This window comes from Asterias amurensis, chromosome 16 (assembly GCF_032118995.1).
Source record: "Asterias amurensis chromosome 16, ASM3211899v1".
NCBI classification, from domain to species: domain Eukaryota; kingdom Metazoa; phylum Echinodermata; class Asteroidea; order Forcipulatida; family Asteriidae; genus Asterias; species Asterias amurensis.
Genome location: NC_092663.1, coordinates 17,566,158 through 17,592,302, shown reverse-complemented (window position 1 = coordinate 17,592,302; position 26,145 = coordinate 17,566,158). Strand labels below are relative to the sequence as shown.

Here is a 26,145-nt window from a genome sequence, read left to right as displayed (position 1 = left end):
TTAATTTTATTTTATTTGTACTTGGTTTCTATCTTGAAGACAGAATACAAATTTAAATTTGTGAATAAAATTAATATTCACAACAATTTAATTTGATTTTATTTGTACTTGGTTTCTATCTTGAAGACAGAATACAAATTTAAATTTGTGAATAAAATTAATATTCACAACAATTTAATTTGATTTTATTTGTACTTGGTTTCTATCTTGAAAACAGCGGATACAAATTTAAATTTGTGAATAAAATTAATATTCATGACAAGTTAATTTGATTTTGTTTGTACTTGGTTTCTATCTTGAAGACAGAATACACATTTAAATTTGTGAATAAAATTCATATTCATGACAAGTTAATTCGATTTTGTTGGTAATTGGTTTCATTCTTGCAAACAGAATACAAATTTTAATAAAGAGAAACGTAAATTCAACCTTTGATCTTTATGTGTTTCTGTTTGTTTATCTGTTTGTTGTTAAAGTTTTAATTACACAAAGTAATTCTTGCTACATGCAAATAATTTGAGTGATTAATTGTCCAAGACTACCAAATGAGCACAGCAACATGACAAGTTTATTGTTTAATAGTCTAAGCCTCTTTGTGTTCTTGTGAGGACAGTGTGGTTTGGGAAGAAAGTGCGGGTTCTTAAGAAATTTGATATTTCTATTCTATCATGACACAAATACAATGGTCTTTAGCTGCTACACTGGTTGTACACTGGGACCCATCTCAAGCATTTTGAATATTTTGGAACAGACATGCAGTCAGAATATGAATGGGTGAACGAATTTATATTTAAAAAAAAACTTGGATTCTAATAAAAGGCTTTCGTGGCTTGCCCATTCTACCTCCATGCTTTTCTACCACTCGCTCGGCGGCTATACAACCATAGAGTAAAGCTGTCCGTGGTCAAACCATGGAGGTAGAATTATCAAACCGTGAAGGCGTTGACAAAAGGCTACATTTTTGGTGCAGCTAGCTAATGGTCCGAAAACGTCAATTGGTGGCGCTATACTCATTTGCGGTGTCCTTCTTCCTACAAAACAAGTTTCACGTCATCTCTTTTTGCTTGAGTTGGAGTGCCAAAATATTGTTATATGAATACTGCAATTATTCCAACGAAAGCCAATTAAGTCATGTCCTAATGAAGTCATCGAAGTTACAAAGAGTGTAGTCAACTAAAAATCCCTGAAATTTGCGGAGAATTTGAGGAAAAGTGACTTGGTATGTTGACAAGATTTTGTGTTAAATTTCACTTTGTAATCTATCGTGTGTGTGTACTAGTGTGTGGATAGCGGATTGTGTGTGAACCTCCTTCCCATCCTCGTGTACACACAATTCACAACACTGTCACTTTACATCATGATCATGGAGGTACCTCCATGCTTGCACTAACTTCCAGTGTAAGTTACACGAACATTCAGAATCATGTAGCCCCATTTGGCCTTGTTTATGGAGAAACGAATCATGATGCCGAATGTCAAGTTTGGTCTAGTTCTGACCAAAAGATGGAGTAAGGTTTAGACTTACTTAGAGGACAGAGAGATTGACACATTCTAACTCTAGTTTGATTTTTGGGAGTTATTCTTTAATTTAAATCACGTTTGATGTGCATCATTATTTTGGATTTATGTAGAAAGAAGTGAACTGGAACATCGGAAAGAGTCGGGAATGATTAAAATGAATGAATAACTTTTCGTATGTATTTTGTTGATAAGGAACTGAACCTGTCCTAAGTCCTAAGATTGATCCTTAGTTAGGAAGAGTTAAGAATAGTAATGAACCATTTTTGTAGAGCGCAATCACAATCACAGAGAAGTCCCTATGCGCTTTGAGATGAAAACAAAAGAGAAGAAAAGTTAATGGAGATGTGAAGTAAATACAAAAGCAAAATTTAGGTGATAGGCCTACCTGTCCTTATCCACAAGGATTTAAAGGACAGGTATTGGTTTACAGATTCAGTGATGTCGTTGGATACCACAGTACATGTACATCCATATGATGTAAGTAGAATTTGGTACTGTAGAATTTGACTGCGAAATGCATGCAAAATCAACAGTACATCTGTACCAATTGGCCGTCAGACTATTGTAGTGGGCTTGAGGCCAGTGTCTGGCGTAATTCCTGAGCCTTGAAGTGGGACCGGTCAGAGTAAAGTCTTAGTTGCCTACACCTTGCTGCAAGGAACACTAAATTGCTTAGAACTTCATGATTTACACTAGAAGAACACTTGAATTTGTCCAGAACCTCAACTAGTTAACCTCAACCATGAGAAGTTTATTATTAAACACAGCTTGAATCATGTCATTAAATGTCAGTACAGGATGGCTGGACACACATGATTAAGCATACTTGAAGTGTACTTAATTAAAGGAATTGGTAATCATTATTTGCAAAATGTTTAAAAGATAATACAGTTATTGTGAAATTCACTATTTACTAATAAAGAACTTGTTATTATAATGATTGGTAACTAAAATATACACCTTCTAATTTGTATTGTTTGGTATTTCCCCTAACACTGATGGGTGTTAAGCGCTGTATATTCAGTAATTGCACACGTTCTGTGAACAAATCACGACATCTTACTTGCGTAAGGTTGCACAACAATTTAATAGTATGTTAAATTTGCATCGGATAAATTTATTATTAGCTTTGAACCAGTTAGTTTCATGTAAATCTGTGGACGTTTGTGTTTTCTATTTAAAGTACAAAAAAGTACCCAAACATAGAGAAAATATTGCTAGATCATTAAACTTTCAAAAGGAAGTCAATATTGCAAGCATAAATTCCAAATAAATTTTACATTTTTAAAGGATTTCAGGAGGCACTTAGGTACCAAATTGTACATTTTCGTCAGAATGGGGTTTATGTTGTAAAAGGTTTTTCTAGAAATTTGTATATATATAGGCTGTACCTGTACTTCAAGGTTAGTTAAGTCTTAGGTTATTGTGATCACTAGACAGAAACACATCATATGGTCATGTACTTGAATATAACTCACGCTCACACCACTATACCACTGATCCACTTGTTCATGTACAATCATGCATATAAATAGAGAAAGGGTACAATGTGTTGCAGGGAATGATTTCATAGCACTATTGAATTAAACATTTTGACTGGACAAATTTTGTGTACACTGAACGACAATAGCAAAAATTTGATATTTTGTTTAGTAGCAACTGACACATTTTGCATCTACTGTATAGCTTGAGCTGCTATACAGTGGAAATGGTTCACTTCACTGTAATGGAATCCAGTTGGCATCAGTACAATGATCACAGGGGTTCCAGTGAATGTGGTTTAAGAGAAAGGTCACGTTAGGTCAGAGGGTCACGGTGTCCTTGTGAACTCCATCATGCAGTGAGGGAGGTTAGACATTGGAGCCTAGGGCTGTAAGACTGCTCAGTGTCAAGACAGGAAATTGGTAGAATGTTGTTTGAGGTCTTTGAAATCACACGTAGGTCTTGGTTAAATGTTTACCAAAAAAACAAATTGATTTTAAAAACAATCCATTTTTGTTATTTCTCCATCATTATACACAGTATGTTTGGAGAAATTATAAAATCATATGGTTTGAGACATTGGTTTCAGTTTATGATTTGCTAATACATGCATCACTGCGCCTTCACCAAGGCCTGGAATTTCATATTTGAAAGGGCAATGCCATTTTCATTTTCCAGAGGGCACTTTCATTAGAAATTCATTTAGTAACTTTTAAAGGGGCACCAAGGCCAAGACCAGGGTCAACAGAAGCTTCCGTGGCCTGTGTGTAATTCCAGGCTTGTTCACCTACTTTGTTGTGTAGAATTGTTTTTATAGTTATAAGATCTTGTCCCGCTATGATAACCTAGCCCTGCAGTAGATTTAGGAAAATAGGCAACTACCTTGGGGTTAAAAACCTGTCAGGTTGCTATTTATGTACTTCACAGTAAAACAGGAGGACAGTGGCCCTCTTGTTTCACTTCTTGGATCAGAGTTGACGTCTTATAACTTTATGACTATGTACGATCAAGTGAGATATATTGGTCTCACTGAATTAACTTGCCTGTTGTAATCATTGTCAAAAGACAATAGTTGTAATCATCTTTAGGAGACGATAATTAACTTGATATTATTGTTTTTTCAGATAAGGCAAGACTCCACAGATGCCATGGGTTTTGTATTTTCCAAGATCTGGAGTCTGTTTAATAATGAAGGTAAGGAAAGTTCTCACTGTATGGATGCAATCTAATCTAGTCAACAGTGTTATAGTACATGGTGTTTACAATCCATTCCACATGCAGTCAACAATTTCATTTGTACAGCTTTTGAAGATCAAAGTTTGCTATAAACTCCATCACTAGATTTGTAACATTTGTTTTTGTTTTTTATTTTGGTTTCAGAACACAAGGTTATAATAGTTGGTCTGGACAATGCCGGAAAGACAACCATTTTATACCAAATGTAAGTCAATCACTGGTCCTAGTTTTTATGTCGCCTTTGTATCTTTCAGTTTCACTCAGCCAAAACTCTGGTCTTTGGTAAAGCAAGTATCTTTAACAAAACCAGTGGAATTATAATTGTATGTATTGTTTAAATCACTTGTTTTTAATATGGTGGTAATTTATGTATTGTTCTGGCTATACAACATTAGTTCACATGATAGACCACCTGATTTGGATTGGATTGTCCGATTGTACTAAAACTAATGGGTAGTCAGGTTGGCTCAGTGGTTTCTGTCCCTGCCTTTCACCTTTGTGGACCCGGTTCGATTCCCCGACCGGAGCCTTGGCTTATTGTTTCTGTCCCTGCCTTTCACCTCAGTGGACCCCGGTTCGATTCCCAGACCAGAGCCTTGCATGTGTGGGTTTCCCTGGGGGTTTCCCTCCAACATCTGAAACTGAAATGACTTCATTGTCTTGTAGGCCTGGGCGAATTATTCGAATATCCGGTTAATGGCGAATAGGTTTTCCTATCCGTAACCGCGAATGCCTTTTTTTTCTTAACCGGATATCCGCATAGGGCGCGAATACCTATTTACAAACCGGATAATTCTGTAATTACAACCGAGTAACCGGATATTCTTTAATATCCGAATATCCGCAGACGTCGAGCGACAACTGATATGAATGTTTTGTCTGAATTCTTATGAGACTTCTATTAAAAGACAGCATAAAACAGCATAAATTAAGTATTTAACTATGCTCACCTCCGTGAAGAGTTAAAACAATGACATTTCACACGTAATTTGTTCAAAGATTACAAAAGTTTTCCTTCACGTAGAGTCAATCACGATCAAAACAAAAAGCAAATCGCCATCTTTAAATTAGATCCGGTCATTTTTATGAATGAACCGAGTGACACTGTCTAAAACTAATATCAATCCGCCCATAAGATCTCATTCACAAACGAACAGCGCCCTCTAGCGGCAAAAAAGCTATTCGAATATCCGGTTAATTTCGGATAGTTGGCCAGCGGTATCCGAATAACAAAATTTCACTATTCGCCCAGCACTATTGTCTTGTCTATAAAAAGGTGGTGTGATTTTTACATTAGGATGCTTATCCGTCTATATAATGTAGATTCAGATTCAGAATGTTTGTCTAGTCAAGATTTGTTAGACTGTTTCTGTTGAATCACTTTTGATTGATGTACAAATTGTTATTTTACTTTATTGATCTTTGCAATGATGTATCACTTTGGATTCCCTACACAGTCTAATGAATGAAGTGGTCCACACATCACCTACAATAGGTAGCAATGTAGAAGAAGTCAAATGGAAAAATATACACTTCTTAATGTGGGATATTGGTGGGCAGGAATCGTTACGATCAGCCTGGGGAACCTACTATGCTGGAACAGAGGTAAACTTTTTCTTATAAAAGTAAATACTGTTTGCTTAAAAACTTACTTGGTATCAAGCAATGGAAAGCTTTTGATAGTATCTCAAACATCCAATGTTATTTTATGCATGTGAGAATTCTGGGCTTTGCCAAATACCAAACTTTTCCAGTGCCTTTAAACACAACTTTACAAAGCTAACCATACTTCTATTTGAATCAGGCTAAATGCTATGTTGTAATCAGTAACTTCGGATTGTCTTTTGGAGTGTTAAAAAGCAACTTTCTGAGTTGGTTACTGCAAAAGAAGTGTTGATGTCTGTGTAAACATGGAGGTGTAAATAACAATTGTAATTATTTTGTTCTTTTCTTGTCTTTATCTTTTAGTGTGTAATACTTGTTATAGATAGCACAGATAGAGAAAGGTTACACGTTAGTAAAGAAGAACTGTATGTCATGTTAGCAAATGAGGTAAGATATCTCTTGAATCTTATATGGGGTTTGAGGCATTGCAGGGTGAGGTACCAATGTATTTTTAGTTGGGTAACACCATATGTACATCTACTTGCTGGCTAGAAAATAATCTTTGAAAACTTGTCTTGCCGAAGACTTCTTAGTTCTGAAAAGAAATGACTGCTTATAAGTTGCTACCTGAGTGGGTGGAAGGTAGGAAATATGCAGGGGAACTACTACTTTCGCTCAGTGGATCGAGGGAACTTCTCGTTATTTACCTACTGTCTAGGAATAAGTTCTTAATTGGTCTCAATGCTTGGACTAGCTTGCTCTAGTCATTGTTAATCTTTCATCGTAATTTCAAGCTATTGCCATGTAATATTAAGGCTGTTTTAATTGACCATTGAGTTAACACCATCCATTTATTTCTTGTGTAGGACTTAAAACATGCAGCAGTCCTCCTATTTGCCAATAAACAAGATTTAAAAGGTTCAATGACGTCAGCTGAGATATCACAACAGCTTAATCTGACCTCAATTAAGGATCATCATTGGCACATACAAGCCTGCTGTGCACTTACTGGAGAGGGGTAAGCTAATTTCTGCATCAGTGCTTAACTCTACTCATCCTGCCTTGTTATTCTTCCCGTCTTCCTTCATATTACTATAATGTTTTTCTTGTTATGAAACCATGGATGCCTCATAAGTGAACATAATCACTGTTAGCTCTCAAGCCTGATGAAACCTGTAAACAAGGATGCTGCTATGTAACAGTCACCAGAAATATCTGGGGTTAACCTCATAGAGATGTGGGTTGTTTTATGTGCACTACCAATTCTAGTTCATGGCTGAATGTCCCATCTGAAGGACAAAGCATAATGTAACTTTCATACCTTGCTCAAGGCCACCAGTGCCAGGGCGGGGACTCGAACCCTGGCCGACACTCAACAGTCTTATACATGTACAAGTAACATGTAGCAATTCCAACAATTGGGGACTTTTGGGACGCTAGGTGGCAGCAGTTACCAGGCAACCAAACCGTTCTCGGTAATGTGCTCATGCTCTGAAGTTTCCCTTCTTCAGTATCCACATGATTTGTTTATGCGAATGTATCTTGCTCAAGGACCTAAGTGCCATGACTGGGACTCAAACCCACACTCTATAGTCTTGTTAGCGGTATCGACAATTGACATTCCAGAATCTATACAGCAACAATTATTCAGTCTCCACATACTTTATCTGATATTTTGTTTCCTATTTGTCGTTTTTTCCAGATTAATCAAGGGATTGGAATGGATTGCAAATCAGATCCGGAGGTGACCTCCACCATCGTTATCAATCTTTTCTTATTTTCAAGCGACCTTAAGTTTATTACAAGAAAAGGCACAGATGATTTTCAGGGAAACCATTTTTTATCAATGATACTTTTTTTTCTGGAATATGCTTATTGTAAGGGATAGAAATTACCATCTTCTCCAGGCATACAATTTGTTGAAATTACCATCTTCTCCAGGCATACAATTTGTTGAATATTGTTTGTGAAAGGGATAAATAACATCGATTCTGCTTGATTGATTACCAGCCACGAAGTGTGCTTCTAAATTAAAGCAAAGCAGGTTTTTATAAAAAGGAAATACATCTTTCAAAAGTGAAATCAAATAAATTTGTATGTATTCCAAATACCTTCCCTCTGCTAAGAGCTTGACATTTTGTTGTGAAGTATCCCTAAACATTTCTTGACAGTTGAATTTAATACCCTTAACTAAAGGCAGGTTATTTGACTTTGTGGGTCCTGAAAGGAATTGAGAGAACTTTCATGATCAAGACTTGCCTTAAGACGCTTATTTATACCACTTTGTAGAGTGCAAGTAGGAAAGCAACATCAACTTGCAAATTTAGCAGCATTACTAATACATGTATTTATGTTCCTAATACAAACACTAAAGGTTCAACCGACTTCTAAAATTCATCCTCATTTTCAAAGATGATGATTGGACCATAGAGCAAGAAAAAGAAGGAGTTACAACTAGTCGTCTTCAAAGGTTCCATGTGTGTTACCGCGGTCACAAATGACCAGCGCTAATCGGCAGAAACATCTGCGGGCGCATTTGCTAAAGAGCAAAGTATAAAGAACTAGGTATTATATGTCTATGGTTACGCCACAGAAAAATACACAGATTGCATTGCGTTCAAGCGTCCTTCTCGACCAACGGCATACGGCAAGGATGATTTTAGCTGTGAATAACGACATTTCAATGATTTTGGCAAACAAAAATGCAATAGGAATTACCTCTTTGTAATATTCTTATATAACAAACACAAAATCTATTGATCTAATTACAGCTCTCTCAATTTCTTAACCAAAAATATCCTACACGAAATTGTCTAAAAGTAAAAAAAAAAAATCGTTTTATATTCCCTTTTTCAGTTTGTGTCTAATTGTGTCTCTACCATTCAAATGCATATCCCCCGACAGGAAAAATCTCAATTTGTTTTCAACGGCCGGAGGCCACCGACATTCTTTTCATGATAAAACAATCAATACCACATAGTTCATAATTTTCCCGATCAGCAAAACCTAACAAATGTCATAATTCATCATAGGAAAGGCCGATTTGTTGGCTTCAAAATTCAGTCAAAAGCTCAAAGTCTACAGTTTCTAATGTAGCATTGTGCGCATGCAACGTAGGTGACATTGTTTACTGCGCACGCGTTGAACTTGTATGTTGCTACTTTACCACTCCAATAATTATGAATGGAAAACGACGTAATACCAGCGACGGCAGCGAAAGGCGGTAACACACATGGGGTACAAAGAGCTCGCTGCGGTCGGAATGTGTACAGCCTTTACAGGAACTGCGGTTCACATCCATAGTATTTCCACTGGAGGTGGATGCAGCACTAATCGGATTAATTTGAGCTTCGGGGATTAACAATGGAGTTGTAACTCCTTCTGTTCTTTGCTCTATGATTGGACCGAGCTGATAGGTAATGTGGTTTTACTAACACACTGGCCTAGCACCTTTGGAGATATCTGATCTAGGATTGGGGGGGGGGGGGGGGGAAATTGGAGCCAAATTTCATACAAGTAGTAGATCCCCCCTAATGACTGGAGGGGGTGGGGTGCAACTATTACAGTGTTTTTCACACCAAAATTATTACCAATAGAAACCTAGTTTGGAGTTTTCCTGCAAAGTCAAACCGTTCTGTAACTCATGAAACCAACAATGTCACCAGCTCAAAGATAATGTTACTGTTTCCTTGAGGAACAATGTTTATTAATAATCATGACACAACTTGGTGTAAAATTTAATTGAAAAGCATCAACAATTTATTGCATTATTTTAAAAAGTAAAATTCTCAACTCTTCTGACTTTTTTATTTTTATTATTTTTACAGACGGATGTTCTGACTAATTGTTTGCAAATTGAGGCCAAAAAGCACTCGCACTTAAGACAAAAAGCATTCTCACTAAGACCCAAAAGTGCCCTCACTATTGGCCAAAAGGGGCACACACCGAGACCAAAGGAGGCAAATCATTGATTGATATCTGTTCCTTGTGTATAAAACCATTTGTGACCCCAGTGCCCTGTAGCGTTATGCATTATGCAATGGGTTTATTGATAAGTGAACTGAAAATTGAAAAAAAAAAAAAAATCATCCGTCTCATTTATATGCCTATGGAGGGAAACTACACATTTTAATGTTTTTGTTTAATGGAATATTTATGATTTAGTCAAACTGTATATTCTTCTAGTGCACTTATTTAATCTGTCATCTTTTTTAAAGTGGCTCTAATATCAATGACAAAACATGCGACTTGAGTTCCAATTGTTTGATGATGCTGGTTGATTGCTCTTAAAGTCTTGTCAATGTTTGATTTGAACCAAAGGTTTTTTAATTACAATGCTGTTGTGTTGATAACAATAATCTTTATGTTATTGTTATAGATGTACATTGCTGTATTAAATCAATAGTGAGGTAGACATTTTTACCAAGTGTGGAAATAGTGTTTGTTTTGTTTAAAAAAAAATTAACTCGCATTTTTTGTCAGGAGACAGTTTAGTATGCACTACCTACGTGCCAAGAGAAGGGCACATAAGTTTAGAGTCTACACCCTTCTTCTGGAAAAATATATAAATAAAAAGCACTCACAAAATTGTTACAATTGAATTCATTTTAGAATCTACATTGCATCATAGGACATCATATATGCAATGAACATGTACTCCAGTCCTTTGCATTGGATGTATATTGATAAATATGCCTTACCAGAATACATTATAATGTAGTTTAATCACAATGCATTATGGGATAGCTCTGCTTCTCAGGGGTGAGCCTTTGTCGACAATCAAGTCTGAATCTTGGATTTTAAGAAGTCCACTATGGAGTAATAAGACTCCAGGCAGCTTTTGGAAATGGTTTCCTAGGCACACGGAGGGGTAAATTATCAAAGACCAAGATTTCACTTTATCCAAAGAAAATTTGACTGTTTTTTTTTTGTAACCAGGGAGACAAAAAAAGTGTGAATGACACCCACTAACTTGCAGATACATGTAATTTGAAGTCTTTCAGTATGCCATGGCAACAATATATACAACAGTAGGACACATGTATGCAAGTCAGTGTAACTTCTTCCCTACATTTATTCATATCTTATAAACGGTTAAACACATAAACGGTTAAACACATACATGGTTAAAATGTCTATGAGAGCAAAGGCGTGCCACCCTTAAAAATAATCTGTAATGAAGATAAACACATAAGGGTAAATCTAGTTTATAGCTCATGTTGTTCACCAGGGGGAAAAAAATGCTTCTCTTCTCTCTAAGCAAAATGATGTTTAGTACTTATCTGCTTTACATGTATTTCTAAACAACATTTATTAAGCTATAAAGCAAAAGAAAGGAAAACGGGGAACGAAAAATGAAACCCCATCAAATGTTTTTTTTTTTTTTTACATATTTACATTTACACAAGAGAATGCTACAAGTTATAACGCTGTATATGTACATGTACAATGTAAAGACTAAGCAAATCAACCTTTTTAGTTACAAATCATAAATGACACAAATTTTTGTGAAATCATCTTCACTCTTTGAAGGTTTTAAACATCCACAAATTTGTTTCTTCATCAAATTTGTTGAGGACAAAACGTAGAAAACAAATCAAGCAACAATTCAACCGAATCCACAAATGCTATAATGTTCTCAAGAAGATTCCCCTGTATGTTAGTTTTTCTGCAATTTAGAACTAAAACCAAATGCTGATTGTTTCTTACTATCTTTACTTTTTACTTGAGCCTTTAAGTTGAATCTTTACATTTAAAACTGGAACCTATTAATTGGTCTGTGTTATGGTATCATTTAACAAAGATTAAGCAGAAATCATGGGGCCACTTTTGTATCTTTGGTGCAAGAATGACTCTAATTCCTCAAAACAAAATTTGTGAGAAAACATGTTTGACATGCAAAAGCTAATGCAATAATTCCTCATGTGTAACAAAATCAACAAGCACAAACAAATAAATATTGGCCTACTTGTGGTAAGTCCTTAACTTGGACTGAGTATTTCACTTCAACGAAACTTGTTTTGGAATCATAGCTACAAAACATCTTGTGATTACAGTTGATCCCTGTAATTAGATGCACTGAATTACATGATTTCAAATAAGAATTTTCCACATCTCCATTTGACATTTTTAAGAAGAGGTGGTTGGGAGGCAGAAGTCATAAAACATACTTTGATCTGCCAGTACCTCCCCCAATAACAACAACAACAACAACAACAACAACAACAACAACAACAAATTGACCAGAAAAAAAACCCCACATTGTATCTAGACAAACCTGTATACTTCGTTTTTGAAAGGGCACTAAGGCGTTTTCTTCTAGATAAAAAGGCACCTGATTGGTACTGGAGCATAGTAAGCATTTCAAGGGCACCAAGGCAATGAACCGGGGGCATGAATGCCTCAGTAAAGTATCAGGCCTGCTTGGATAACTGTCATCACATTTGACAAAACAGAAGAGACTTAAGGAGTCCAGCAATTAGATTATCTCAGCGTTGGCGAAGCAAAGAACTGCGTCTTCTTAGACTTCTCGGATTTACTGCCAAACCTAGCAAAGAAAATACAAATCCAGGTCAAATATCGTATTGGGAATGTAATCATAAGGCAAAAAAGCTTTAAACTTATTAATTAAGCCTGCATTGACGATAAGCTTAATTGAGGATTATATTAAGAAAAATTACATGTATTTTAAAATTGACTTAGTGTGAGTGATCACTGGTCAGTGTATAAAGACTGGATATGATAATAAATAGGCCTGGGGAAAGCAAGATAGAACAACTTCAACCAAACTTTTGCAAAGTCCAAAGTAAAGTTTAGAGACAACTACACTATCAATCCAAATTGGCCAACCCTATTCAAGCTACTTTGACTCAGAAATAAACAAGCCTACTTCAAATCTCAACATGTAATTGGGCAAAGAATAAACAAGTACACATTAAAACAAAAATTAAAAATTTGTTTTAAACAATACTTGAATGCCCAGGAGAGCATAAAAGTTTAAAATTTAACTACCGGCAAAGGCGTATGTCTACCCAAATTGAGTGACTATGGAAGGATGTCTGCTAGCATTTTGGTTATACTTCAAAGTCAACATAAGACAGGCAACAATAATCGAATGCCCAGGAGAGCATAAAAGTTTAAAATTTAACTACCGGCAAAGGCGTATGTCTACCAAAATTGAGTGACTATGGAAGGATGTCTGCTAGCAATTTGGTTATATTTCAAAGTCAACATAAGACAGGCTCAGCTGAAGGCTGTGAGAATTGGTTGATAATAATAATGGAAACTGCACTACTAAAGAATGAGGAAATACAAAAGCATGCAAAAGCTAAAGTTGAGCATATTAATATACAAATCAGACTAAAACACTGGCAATGTATAAATGCAACAAGTGGACAAGCAAATGACAGATTAAATCTGAAATGTCATCAAGCACAATAATTATAAAACATGATTTTGAATGGGTCATCATAAAACACATTTTAAACAATAAAATTACTTACAAATTATCAAATAGTCATTTTCAATTACAATCAAACACAATATTTAATAATCAAACATGGGATGATCAAGAATACAAAACAATCAAGAATAAATGGAGAGTTCAATCAATGGGAGGCTCAAAGTATAATAAAGAAAACAATGAGATTCAAATCTGCAACTCAATCTTTGACAAACTACTCAAGTGTGGATTGATCTTTCAAGATGATCAATAAATACATCAAGACATTGATATTTACCTTGGAGTGAGTGAAGCTTTAGAGAAGATAGATCTTGCTTTACTGATAGAGGAACTAGATGGAGTCTTAGATCCCATCTTACTGCGAGTGTTGGGAGTGTTGACTGCTGCAAACCTGTTACCATCAGCTGCAACAAGACAATCACAAATAATATGAGATAAACACAAATGAAGAAAACAGCAAAAAAGCAAGACTTTTGAAAGAGGTTTAAGTTTAAAGCTTTACAAAAACTACAAGCAAGGAAAAAGACAAACCGACAACAAGTCCAGCAAAAGCCAAAAGAGCACATTTTGATAAAAGAGAGGCATGAAATCAACCTGTGCAACATTTGTAATCAGAACGAAAAAAGGAATGTTATTTGCCCAATGACCAGGGCAGTAACGTAAAGCGCACTGGTACATTATTGTTAAATGCGCTATATAAGAGCTAGTTATTATTATTTAATTTATTTGTTCAAGAGTAATACTGCAAACAAAGATACAGAAAGAAACTATAAAGGGTTAGGAATGTCAGTGAAGTGAATTGTATGACATGTGTGCATGACACAAGAGGATTAACATGATTGGAATGAATGGGCTTGTCTACAAATGATGCTTTTCTATCAATCAAACATCACGTTCTGTTCAAATATATTAGTGTGCAATTGTTTAGTGTATTATAAACATGCTTTAGAACTAGCTACAGTAACCATTATCACAGGTCATCTCATTGCATACACAAAAATGTTGCCATCCCTCAAAATGTTGCCATCCCTTTTAGATTGATTGATTATTTGTTTTTACACTGAATCACAGAAATGTGAGATTGAAAATCCTCTCTTGGAGATACTTGGTGAGAGAAAAAAAAAATTAAAAAATGAGAATAATCCAGTTGTGTCCTCACTTTTCACTTTGGCCCGGGAAATACAAGTATATGTTCTTTACAAAATTCTTTCAAATTGTTATCCAACTTCAAATCAATTTTCATTGAGTTCTAAAAAAAAATAAGTTTTAACAATATTTTTTTATATAGAAAATTAAATTCTTTTTCTCAGTTTAAAACTGTAAAATGTCTGTATTTTCTTTTAGGATTCTTGCATTTGAGTGAGATGACCGTTTGATGTTCATACGTTTTTTAGACTTCTTGTTGCTGGGCGTCTTTGACATGGTTATGTACTGGGCTGAAATTATAAAGTTACCATTGGATGTCAAATCAAGTGATTAAATGAATGATGATTAAATGAATGATATACAATGGGTTGAATAAATTAGGTCAGCAGGCCTTAAGATAACCCACGGCACACAGCAATTGCTGTGACAGTGGTGCCCTGTGCTTTTGCTGTGATGCCCTTTGCAAAGCATTAAAATGTTACTTATAGAAGTGCCCCTTAAACCAGAGGTAAATTACTGTGCACCTTCAGGAATGAAAGCCTGTGTCATGTATGGCATCAAATCAAAGAATTCTTTGGTTTAATTATTGAGTTTTTAAGAATTCTACAGGTGCATTTAAACAAATAATATTTTACTAAAAACTTGTAGACCTATCTAAAGTTAGGTGATCTGGTAGTAGTAACAAGATACTATTACAGTGCGAGCAGCTACATTTAAACCAGTTTACTTTTCTACCACCATGCTAAGCTTCAAATCTGATTACAAATAATAACTGGATACATACATACATACATACATACATACATACATACATACACACATACATACATACATACATACAACAGAGCATTTACAAAGCGCCTTTTCCACAAGATCAAGGCTTGATAAGAAACTACTGATGCTTAGTCCTTCACCTTTATATTAAAGAAAGAAACTTAGACCTACCTCCTGAAACCACAGCTTCTGGTGTACCAAAGTGTCTATTATGAATGACATTCATGTCTCCTGTCATTGTATTCTCTGTATCAAGGTTAACAAATGCCTTCCAGAAGTCTGTAGGTAACGAGATCAACCGATCTACAACCTACAAATACAAACAGAGAAGTGTTTCGATTTATAGTAGTTTTTATTTTATGTGGGCAAGGCATGATAGTCTTTGGAAAAAAGTAGAAATATATTGCCACGTACAAGGGCAGACCAACATGTACACATAGTGCAGGTTTTAAAGACATTCAATTCAATTCAAGCAACATTTATTTTCATATTGGCAAAAAAATGGACAATAATAAACAAATTAAGTGCAATTATTGAAGTCAAAGGCAGTCAAGAACAGATCAAGAAAATAAAATGAAATAGTAGAGAATCAATGGGTAAATACATACAGCGGGTTGCAGCTTGGTGTCATTGAGCATCTCAAGTGGTTCTGGGTCTGGACATGAATGACCAACAATGGTTGGTCCAAAGACACGAGCAAGGTTGACTACATTCATCTTGCAAGCACGGCTCTCTGACACTCTGCAAAGGTTCATATCAGAAGCATTTTAATCACTTTCCAAGTTACATGGATAAATAAAACAAATTCAATGGATGACTTTATATGTGATTCTGTTGATTTGGTCTTGAGTTGGCCAAGTTCAGGGAAACAAGTTCCCCAAATTATAATAGTTGCTTTAGTTAAAGCTTGTGATTTTGGGATTCCCAAGTGCCAGCACTCACCTCTGCAAATGAAGCACAACATAAGCCAGTGTATCCCGATTGACCAACGGCAACTCGCTGATGGCTTGATAGGTGAAAGTGATGCTATCCTCAGGATCTGATAATCCAGCAGCTTTCATGAATGTCTCATGAAGCTTGAATGTCACCAAAGGCTCAGAAATACTACGCAGAAAGTCTTTCAACAAACCTGTGATGTTGTGGATGTCATAAACCTTTTCCTGTTGAACATATAATAATAACAATATTATAATAATATAAAATATTTATATAAAATACATAAAAGCATAAAAACAGTACAAGCAAAAACTTCAGTAAACAGCAAAAGGTCAGCCAAAATACTAATCAAAAGATGCAAGTCAGTACAAATCTAAAAGTAAAGATTACTTAAAGCCTAAAATAAAATACAAGCAAATGAAACAAGTATTTTTGAAAACTAACCCAAGAGGCAACTTAACTATCTACAAAATAACACATAATCGGAAATGGTGCAATGCTTTATTATGGTCAAGGAATTTAAACAGATTTGTGTAGGGACTCTTAATTTCACAAGACATTTCAATTAAACTTTGCTTCATCGACTTACAAAGTGAAGGTCTTTTCCAAGCAAGAATTTCTCTTTGAGATCTTTGATGATACGCTCTGATCCTGAGAGACGATATAACCCTTCTTCACTCATCCCTCGTTTCTCAATCTCAGTTATACATTGAACCTGAAATACAAGCACAATTTAAGACAATGGTCCATTAATATGGCACCCTTACACAGATGTGTGGTAGCACTGCAAACTCAAATTCTGTTAAAAAAAAAAAAAAGCAGTCATATAAATTATATGGTTGGGATTTGAACCCACAACCTTTGCAATTCTAGAGCAGTGTCTTAGGGCCATGTCACACGAGGCAATTTACGGGCAACCAGTTCCAGGCAATCTCCAAGAAGAAAAGACAGTCACATTTGAATGTTCACATATTTCTCTTGTGGATCATAAGACAATGTTTGAAAATTGACCCGTGTGCTACCAAAGTGGTCTTGTAGTATGCACTGCAGCTGGTTGCCTCCAAGTTGCCTGCAAAAGTTGCCTCTTGTGGCAAGGCCCTTACCAACTAGAACACTGAGATTGTCTGGTATTTAGAGGCAGTTCCAATCCTACATTCAAGCAATGGGTGATGCAACAATTTAATGATAAAGGTCACATATTCACAATTATATATAAAGCAGTCTATATGATTGATAAGAGACAGCTAACTAAGTGGTTGTAACTCACCACAATGGCAGGCACCATGGGAGATGTCGATGGCGCTACTTCACTGAGTGGGATATTAGTCGGCATAAGTCTACCCTTCTTTGGTGTTACAGTTACAGGTACACATGGCAACGGTGCTGAGCCCTCACAGTCAGGGTGACAGACCATCCGACAATCTACACACAAACATACAGTAGTCATTAGTTGCTTTACTTCCATTTAGAGATTCCCTTTACTCAGGAAAAGAGTGACAACAAGAATGCAATTTACTTCATGAACTTGATCATACCAATTGTCCAATATCAACATTTATCTATGAAATTGAAAAAGAAGGAAAATGACAGATACTTAAGATAGGCCTATAGAACAGTAATTGTGTAAATCCAAGACAAGATAAAAAGCTGATAAACAAATACAAAGTAACGAAATGGATAACAACCAAATATGAAGGCATTTTCAGAAGCCAAAATGCAGCTTATAGGGCCTAATCAATTCACAGCAAAAAACAAAAGACACAAACAAATATTAACAGTATCACTGAAAATTACTTATGACAATAATAACAACATTAATTGAAGCAATGATTTAAAGTCCTACAAAAACACAACAGCAAGACAACGTCTCTTGACAAGAAAACTTGACTTTGAAAATAAACTTTGAAAATTTGAGATCAAATGGTTCAGACAGAGAGACAGAGAGACAGAGAGACAGACAGACAGACTGCAACCCCAAAACAAGCTCTCTTACCTTTGCATTTTAGTGCATACTTGCCAAACTTGATGATTCTCTTTCCACACTGAAATATTAAAAGCAAGAAAATATAGATCAGACAAGTTTAACAATGAAGAATTTTAGAATGAATAAGCTCTCATTTTATTTTATTATATATAAATGTTGAGCTGATTAACTTTAAGTTTAATTTGATTTAAGTTTGCTTTTTAATAAGAAGCATTGTAAGCACATTACCGGTTTACATGTCTCTGGCTTAATGATGGTCTTTGTGCAGAAGGAATGCTGTCTCTGTTTGATAACCTTAACAGGTTTGCTAAGATTCAGATGTTGGGTCACTGTTCCGTTGTTTAATGCTGCCTTCAGATGTTGGTTCTCAGGAAGACCCCAGAATGAATCGTCAGAGTCATTGTGACCTACACATTGGAATGGAAAGGTATATATTTGATTATTCATACAATAAAGCTGTAAAAAAATTGATAAAAAAATTGATAAAAATATACCAAAAAACAAAAAAATTAGTAATACACATAAAAAATACACATACAAGAGCATGTTAGAAAGGTTAAAACATAAATAAGAAAGTGATTTTGAGTCTGCATTCATTACCTCCACTCTTGAGGAGTTCTCTGGATGGTCTGCCACGGTTTCTTGGTCCTGGAGGGCGAGTAAAGCTCTTCTCTAGTCTTGGGACGGTTGCTACCTGAGTAGATGTCACTATTGGACCACTTGGTGACACAGTCACAGTGGTTGTTACAACAGATGTGTCCTGAAAAAGGCACAATTTAACATGATTTAGAATTATTTTCAGAGATCCACACTGGAATTTATATGAATTTGTCCATTTTTTTAAACTCAATTTAATGGAAAGAACAGCCAAAAACTTATCTTCAAAATATTATAATATTTGAATAAAGACATAGAGAGACTTATCCAACCAACACAAAAAGCACAACTTTGATGGACGCACAGACCAAAACTATTAGTTAAGAGTTTATGAGGAATTCAATCTATTTGCACCCAACGCTTTCATGAACACATTTTAATTAAGTAAAATTAATGGCCTTCCAATATTATTCTTGACTTTTCTGTTGATGGCAATATTTGTAGCGTACTTACCTGTTTGTGCAGAGGGCTTGTCATGTACTGTGCTGTCTTCATTTTCTTAGGAGGTGTATCATCTTCTAGTGGGGGTGCACTCGGTCTCTGATTAACAATAAACCACAACATCAGCTTTAAAAAGGTGTGAGTGTAAATTTAGACAAAATACAAAGAATGATTTTAAAAATTTCTATTGATTATCATTTCTTATATTTGATTATCAGTTATAATTCCAACTCTCATTTTATTAAGAGTAAAAAAAAAATAGAAGACAATACGTTGGCATGATTTACATAAATAAATGAAAACACTTCTGTGATCATTTACTAAGACGCATTGTTTGGGTGGAGGACTTGACTTATCAAAGCATCATTAGGATCTTCATAAACATATGCAAACAACTATTAATAGTCTGACGTTTCGACCCAAGCATAGTCATTCTCGAAGGCTAAATGACTGACAACACAACAACAGGTATAAGTGTAACCTAAGCAGTCAAGTAGAATTACATGTACATGAATAAAGTACAAGCCAGAAAAAAACACAGCCAAAAACTGAGTTCACAACAATGAGTGACAATGGCTAAATAAGCAGATGGAAACACAAACCATCTGAAGAATGCACGTCTTACCTTCTTGGAAGCAAATCGAGTCCAAGTCTTGCCACCTCGTAGATACGATACATCTAAATCTTCTTCTGTATGGTCATAGCTTACGTCAGATGGTGATAGAAGATCAGCAGATAATTCATGTACAGCAGAGAGTCTATTCCTTCCAGGAGTACCTCCATTCTGTTGCTCCATCCCGTTCAGAAACGCTAGACTTTCACGCTCTTTCTCTGACAGCTGATTCATCTTGTTGTCAGCGAGTAGCTCTCGGATCAGCATGATTTGTTGCTCCTATTTATTCAATAAAATGCAAGACTCTAGTTATCAGCAAGTAGCTCTGGAATAAGCATGATTTGTTGCTCCTATTTATTCAAAACAAATGCAAGTATCTAAAGCAGACATGCCAACCTCTGGGATCACAAAACTGTATTCTGAAACCCCAAAACCTGTATTTTGCATCAAAAACCTGTATTTTTTTTTAAACACGCGTAAACGTAGTTTTAAGCCCCGAGACAGGCAAAATAGAGAAGGTGTGAAGGCCATTAAGTTATCAAACTGCCTAATTAAACCAGTTAATTAAAACTTGAAGAAAAAAAATAAAATAAAAAATAAAATAAAATAAAATACACATTTTTTTTAAAAATTGGGCAGAGGTTTCCCTACGGGTGGTTAACCCAATGGAACAGGTTTTGTATGAAAAAAGATATTGATAAATCATATCTTAAAGACATTGTCAATCATATCCTATTTCATATAGAAACCCTTGTCAATTAATTAAATATAATTTTCTTTGTCAAAAGAAGACAAGTACAAAACAAAACCAATTTAATTTCAATGAAGAAGACAAAAAAAACCAAATCATCCCAAAAAGTTTCGTTTGTTGTATTTGGGGGCATAGTTCTTAAATTTATCTTATAAAAATCTCGCTTCAGGCGCTCAATATCTTTTGTGTCTTTATTTTGGCAAAAAATTCTTTTGCAAACTCGATTCGTCTGTTCACAAAACGACCGATACCATATAAGGGCAGTTGACAACAGCGCCCTCTGTTGTTCAATGAATTGTGTTAGACGGGTTCCCTGTGAAATCGGGACGTCAGATAAACTGGCGTGTAGTAAGCAATGCAGGTTTGTGCTACTAGCGTGCGTGCAATGATGGATGCGAGGGAATCTCCGTTGCGCTCGCTCGATGTGTGGTGAAAGTTGAATAAGGAATACCCCCGTGGAATAATAGAGTTCACTGGATAATCATTATCGGCCGTAAGTAGTCGGCCGAAAACTTATTTGTGTCAATACAAAAATATTGAACTTGAGTTAAAAAAGGGCACGACGGCCAACTGGGATAAAATTGTATTTTTGCGGTGGCGATGCTCAAACCGTATTTTTTTTGCAAAACCCGTACACCCGTATTTTTGACAAAAACCCGTACGAAATACGGGAAAAACGTACTAGTTGGCATGTCTGCTAAAGGTGTCACAATGTCATAATTTGGGCTGAAGTTGACCCAGGTTGACCCTTTTGTATATAGTTAGTAGGCACAAACGTAACATTGATACACATTCTCGCTAACCCTAAGCTCTATTGCTTTTAAAACAGTCCAACCAAATATATATGCAGAAACTAAAATAATCTTACCAACTGGTCTGTTTTTGCCTCAGCTTTTGTGCGTCTTTTCATTTCCGTATCAATATGATTTCTGTTGATAGAGATTTGAAAATTGTTATTTATAAAAACACATGATTTAAAGGGCCTAATGTCAGAAATGTTGAAAACTGTAAAACTGAAGAGATAAAAGATATAGCAGAGTTGTGGTCTATTGAACTCAGTGACTCTACTACCGTACCCCATGCCCTGCTCATTTCAGGACTAACATAATGATAATCTATTGATTTATATTGCGGCCATTCAATAAAATGCACACCACCGCATAACAAAATAATTAGACAATGATTTTAAAAGCTAACAACTGATAATGGTTGGACAAGAAAATTCCACAATCCAAAAATTAAAAAAATTAAAATGAAAATACAATATCATTACAGGACATCCAAAACAGTAAAAATGCATTTTATGAAGACAGTTTAAGATACAACAGTAAAAAAAAACGCATTTCATAAAGGCAGTTAAATACAATAGTAAAAATGCATTGCAGAAAGACAGTAGATACAAAGATCAGTAAAAATGCATTTCATGAAGTCAGTCAAAAGATACAACAGTAAAAGTGCATTTTATAAAGACAGTAGATACAACAGTAAAAATGCATTTCATAAAGACAGTTTAAGATACAACAGTAAAAATACATTTCATAAAGGCAGTTAAATACAGTAGTAAACATGCATGACATAAAAACAGTAGATACAACAGTAAAAATACATTGACAGTAGATACAACAGTAAAAATGCATTGACATCAAGACAGTAGATACAACAGTAAAAATGCATTGACATCAAGACAGTAGATACAACAGTAAAAATGCATTGACATAAAGACAGTAGATACAACAGTAAAAATGCATTGATATAAAGACTGCAGATACAACAGTAAAAATGCATTGACATCAAGACAGTAGATACAACAGTAAAAATGCATTGACATCAAGACAGTAGATACAACAGTAAAAATGCATTGACATCAAGACAGTAGATACAACAGTAAAAATGCATTGACATCAAGACAGTAGATACAACAGTAAAAATGCATGACATAAAGACAGTAGATACAACAGTAAAAATGCATTGACATCAAGACAGTAGATGCAAAAATGTACTTTTTAGGAGAGGAACAATAAAAGCACATTTCAGTCTAAAAACATAGATTGAGCCAGTCTCTGGAATCGTTTACTAACCTGGCAAGTTTGAGTTTGACATCCAGTCCATCTTTTTCCGCTGTAACCTTGGTAATGAATTCCTGCATGTGAAGTCGCTTCTGCATCGCATCAAGCCATTGACGTCTGCAGGAATCTTGATTCCTTGTGAACTTCAGGAATTCTGCAGAAAAGAAAGTGAAAAACAAAACAAAGATGATTAGCTCTTATCACATAATGACATTGTTTAATTCCGGTGATAGGAAGTGAAAGTTGTGTTCTTCTATTTAGATTTGAATGTACTTAGAAGTGGCATTTAGGTCAAGTGGTACAATTTACCTTTATATGGAAATCAGAATGAAAAACCAGTGATTAGGATAAAATTTTATAAACTGTTAACAGCGAAACCCTCCAGAGGACAGAGGCTAGAGAATAGTGTTTAATAATTATACCTGGTTCACATCCTTTGCTCAACACTGACTGGTAGTGACAGATCTCATCAAAGTCTGCAACAATCGACATTTTGATTCAGCCTTGTGGTTGGTGCTTTTTCCAATCAATAATGAACTCACATAAGTTTCCTGCAAGAAGGAAAGAATAACACAAAACAATTGGAATCTGGTAACGTCATTGATTTAACTCATAACTGGGATAAGTTATTGAGATAATTTGGAAGATATTTAATTTTGCGGACTAAAAAATGTATAAAAAAAGGAATATAAAAGTTGAAAAAAACCTACCTAGATTTCTAGAATCCTACTTCAAGAGTTGAATCCTTCAGTCTTTTTACCCATGCTAGTTGCAAACAACCATAACAATGGAGGTAAACCTATTCCTAGTAGTAGAACTATGCATTGATGAGGTGCGTTTTGCCAAAGTGATAATAGCAAAATAAAAGAGTTTACAAGTTTTAGTGTTGAGACAACTCATCCGATGGACAACTCAACCTTTTTGGACAACGGTTGGGCCAACTCGTCGATGGTTGAATGGCCGATCACAATTACGATACTGACAGGTAACATGAATTTCCTCTCTAAACCCTGCATTTCTGTAGTTCTTGCATGAGTATCCTTCGAGTGGCATGTAAAATGTATTTTTTTATTTAGTTTACAATACTTTACTGGCACACCTCTACAAAAGTATCACAGAAATTAAATTTACTGCCGTCCCCCTATGGAACAGTCTTCCTGTCTCTGTTGTTGGCAACATTACTGAGGAAGGGATTCAGTCATTTAAATGCCGTGTGCATGGACACCTCCTTCTTACATAACTCAGTGTTTCCTTGATACCATATATCTTTGTTTTTCTGTTATTCTTTTCTGGTAAATCTGAGCTGCAGTGAACCATTTGATTAGCCCATCAGAGTTCTTCTTTTAAGATCCTTCAGTCCGATTCAAATTTCATTCTGTTCATTGACCATGTCAATGTCTGTTAGGCTATTGTTCACATTTGCTCCTTATATAAAAAAATATTAAAAAAATAAAAAATTGCTGGCAGACGGAAATCTGCCACTGGCTGGAGATTGTCTGAACAGCCCTGTTCGCCAACATATTTGTGCAACCCTGACAATTGTGCATGTGTTCACAAGCTCGACCCCGGACTCTACACCTCATCAGAAAACCCCCCACCCCACTCCTGGAGGAAGCCCGTGCATGCCAAGTTTAGTGTAGGATGGTCCCTGGCCCTGTGTGCTGAACTGAAGCCCATGTCTACGGCCTATCCCCACGGCTACGCTCAGCTGCTGTGAACACGAATACTACACACAGGCATGACCATTTATTATCATTGACCATCCGTCGACTTGTCTTGTTCTTTGTCGATTGGCGGGTTGGCCATCCCTGGCTGGAGTGGAGTGGAAGGAGTGGCGTTTACTTTTGGCGACCCAAACCAACCCAATCAAGTCTGGTCTGAACAGCGTCAGCACCGTGCTCAACCGGCTCAACTGAACACGAAAAAACGCTCAACCGATGACCATTGTATTGTAGTTGTACAATGTTTCTGGTTGGGATTGCCATAACTACGTTCTCCTGACCTGGCATGCCTGGCGCTGGCTGGACTCTGGAGTTGCCTGGCTGGAGTTGTCTTACTCCTAGAACTATTTCGGTTTCGTCCGGCTATCGTCTCCCGTAACCTCATAGGTTTATATCTCTCACGCGTGCAACGACCCATGGTTCAATCATTGTTCAATGAATTTTGGCATCAGAAATCTCTCTTTATTTTAATTTTAATCTCGCCAAAATTAGGCTCTATGTGTCCTTTGATATCTCAATGTCCGAGGAGACGACCAGAAAACCCACTCCGCAATCTCAAAAAATGTTAAAAGTTATAAATTCTTACCGTAATTCAGTCCCCAAATACTCCGTGTTACCACTACACTACAAATGCTGATTGTCCCCGAACTCTGCCGAACGCATCGCCAAGTCACGACACGTGACGAGCGTGTGCATATTATTTTTTTCCCAGGACAAATGTGGAGAATTATCTACACACGTTTGTCCTACAATAAAAAAAACTTCATCCGTGCTTTGCGTACAAAAACATATAGACACGCGTCTGGGAACCAGACGTCTGATTCCTAGACGTGTGTTCATATGTTTTGTACACAAAGCACGGATCGAGTGTTTTTTTTAATTCTATGACGGACAAACGTGTGCGAAAATTCTCCACGTTTGTCCTGGGAAAAAAATAATATGCACACGCTCGTCACGTGTCGTAACTTGGCGATGCGTTCGGCAGAGTTCGGGGACAATCAGCATTTGTAGTGTAGTGGTAACACGGAGTATTTGGGGACTGAATTACGGTAAGAATTTATAACTTTTAACATTTTTTGAGATTGCGGAGTGGGTTTTCTGGTCGTCTCCTCGGACATTGAGATATCAAAGGACACATAGAGGCTAATTTTGGCGAGATTAAAATTAAAATAAAGAGAGATTTCTGATGCTAAAATTCATTGAACAATGATTGAACCATGGGTCGTTGCACGCGTGAGAGATATAAACCTATGAGGTTACGGGAGACGATAGCCGGACGAAACCGAAATAGTTCTAGGAGTAGAGTTGTCTAGCTGGCGGTTGAAATACAAATAAATAGACATCTGTCGAGAATCGTCGAGTTGTCTCAGTAATGGTTGAGTTGTCTGAACAGTCAAGTCGTCCAACATCCAGTTTAACCAGTTTATCCAGTATAACAACACAATATGGGAGGTCGAGTTGTCTTTTTGGTTTGGCATTAATTTTAGAAAAAACATTACAATTACATTTCATTCACGTGTTTTCAGTTTCAGAATCAGTTTGGAGTCAGCCATTTCCGTTTCCTACAGAAAAAAGCAACATTACAATTGAAATATAGTAATATTGTACTCAAGGTACATTAACAACCTATAAAAAGAAACAAAACTTTAGAATTTATACGTAAAAATACCAACCTTTTTGTTCAAGACGTGCACACACCAACAACTCACCCAAACGGTTTTAATTTTGGAACGTAAATGCTCTTCCGGTT

General features: G+C 36.0%; 2 protein-coding genes across 3 annotated transcripts; one reads left to right on the top strand and one right to left on the bottom strand.

Moving 5' to 3' along the window:
• The first annotated feature begins 1,004 nt into the window (after positions 1 to 1,004).
• Positions 1,005 to 11,770, top strand: LOC139948993 (ADP-ribosylation factor-like protein 5B). The gene is made up of 7 exons (XM_071947378.1): positions 1,005 to 1,219; positions 4,128 to 4,197; positions 4,384 to 4,444; positions 5,697 to 5,844; positions 6,208 to 6,291; positions 6,711 to 6,862; positions 7,547 to 11,770. Exons 2-7 carry the CDS (start codon positions 4,152 to 4,154, stop codon positions 7,590 to 7,592), a joined length of 537 nt encoding a protein of 178 aa, XP_071803479.1. The 5' UTR covers positions 1,005 to 1,219; positions 4,128 to 4,151; the 3' UTR covers positions 7,593 to 11,770.
• Positions 10,889 to 26,144, bottom strand: LOC139948992 (rac GTPase-activating protein 1-like). 2 transcript variants are annotated; one of them, XM_071947376.1, is made up of 17 exons: positions 26,069 to 26,144; positions 23,097 to 23,225; positions 22,687 to 22,828; positions 21,477 to 21,537; positions 19,870 to 20,136; positions 19,257 to 19,343; positions 18,747 to 18,906; positions 18,375 to 18,553; positions 18,156 to 18,204; positions 17,430 to 17,584; positions 16,752 to 16,877; positions 16,169 to 16,386; positions 15,835 to 15,967; positions 15,398 to 15,536; positions 14,692 to 14,742; positions 13,584 to 13,710; positions 10,889 to 12,391 (listed from the first exon to the last, which is right to left on the bottom strand). In XM_071947376.1, the coding sequence occupies exons 2-17, from the start codon at positions 23,164 to 23,166 to the stop codon at positions 12,328 to 12,330; spliced, it is 2,028 nt and encodes a 675-aa protein (XP_071803477.1). In that variant the 5' UTR covers positions 23,167 to 23,225; positions 26,069 to 26,144; the 3' UTR covers positions 10,889 to 12,327. The 2 variants fall into 2 exon arrangements, with proteins under 2 accessions (XP_071803477.1, XP_071803478.1); XM_071947377.1 differs by lacking the exon at positions 14,692 to 14,742.
• Between the last annotated feature and the right edge of the window lies 1 nt (position 26,145).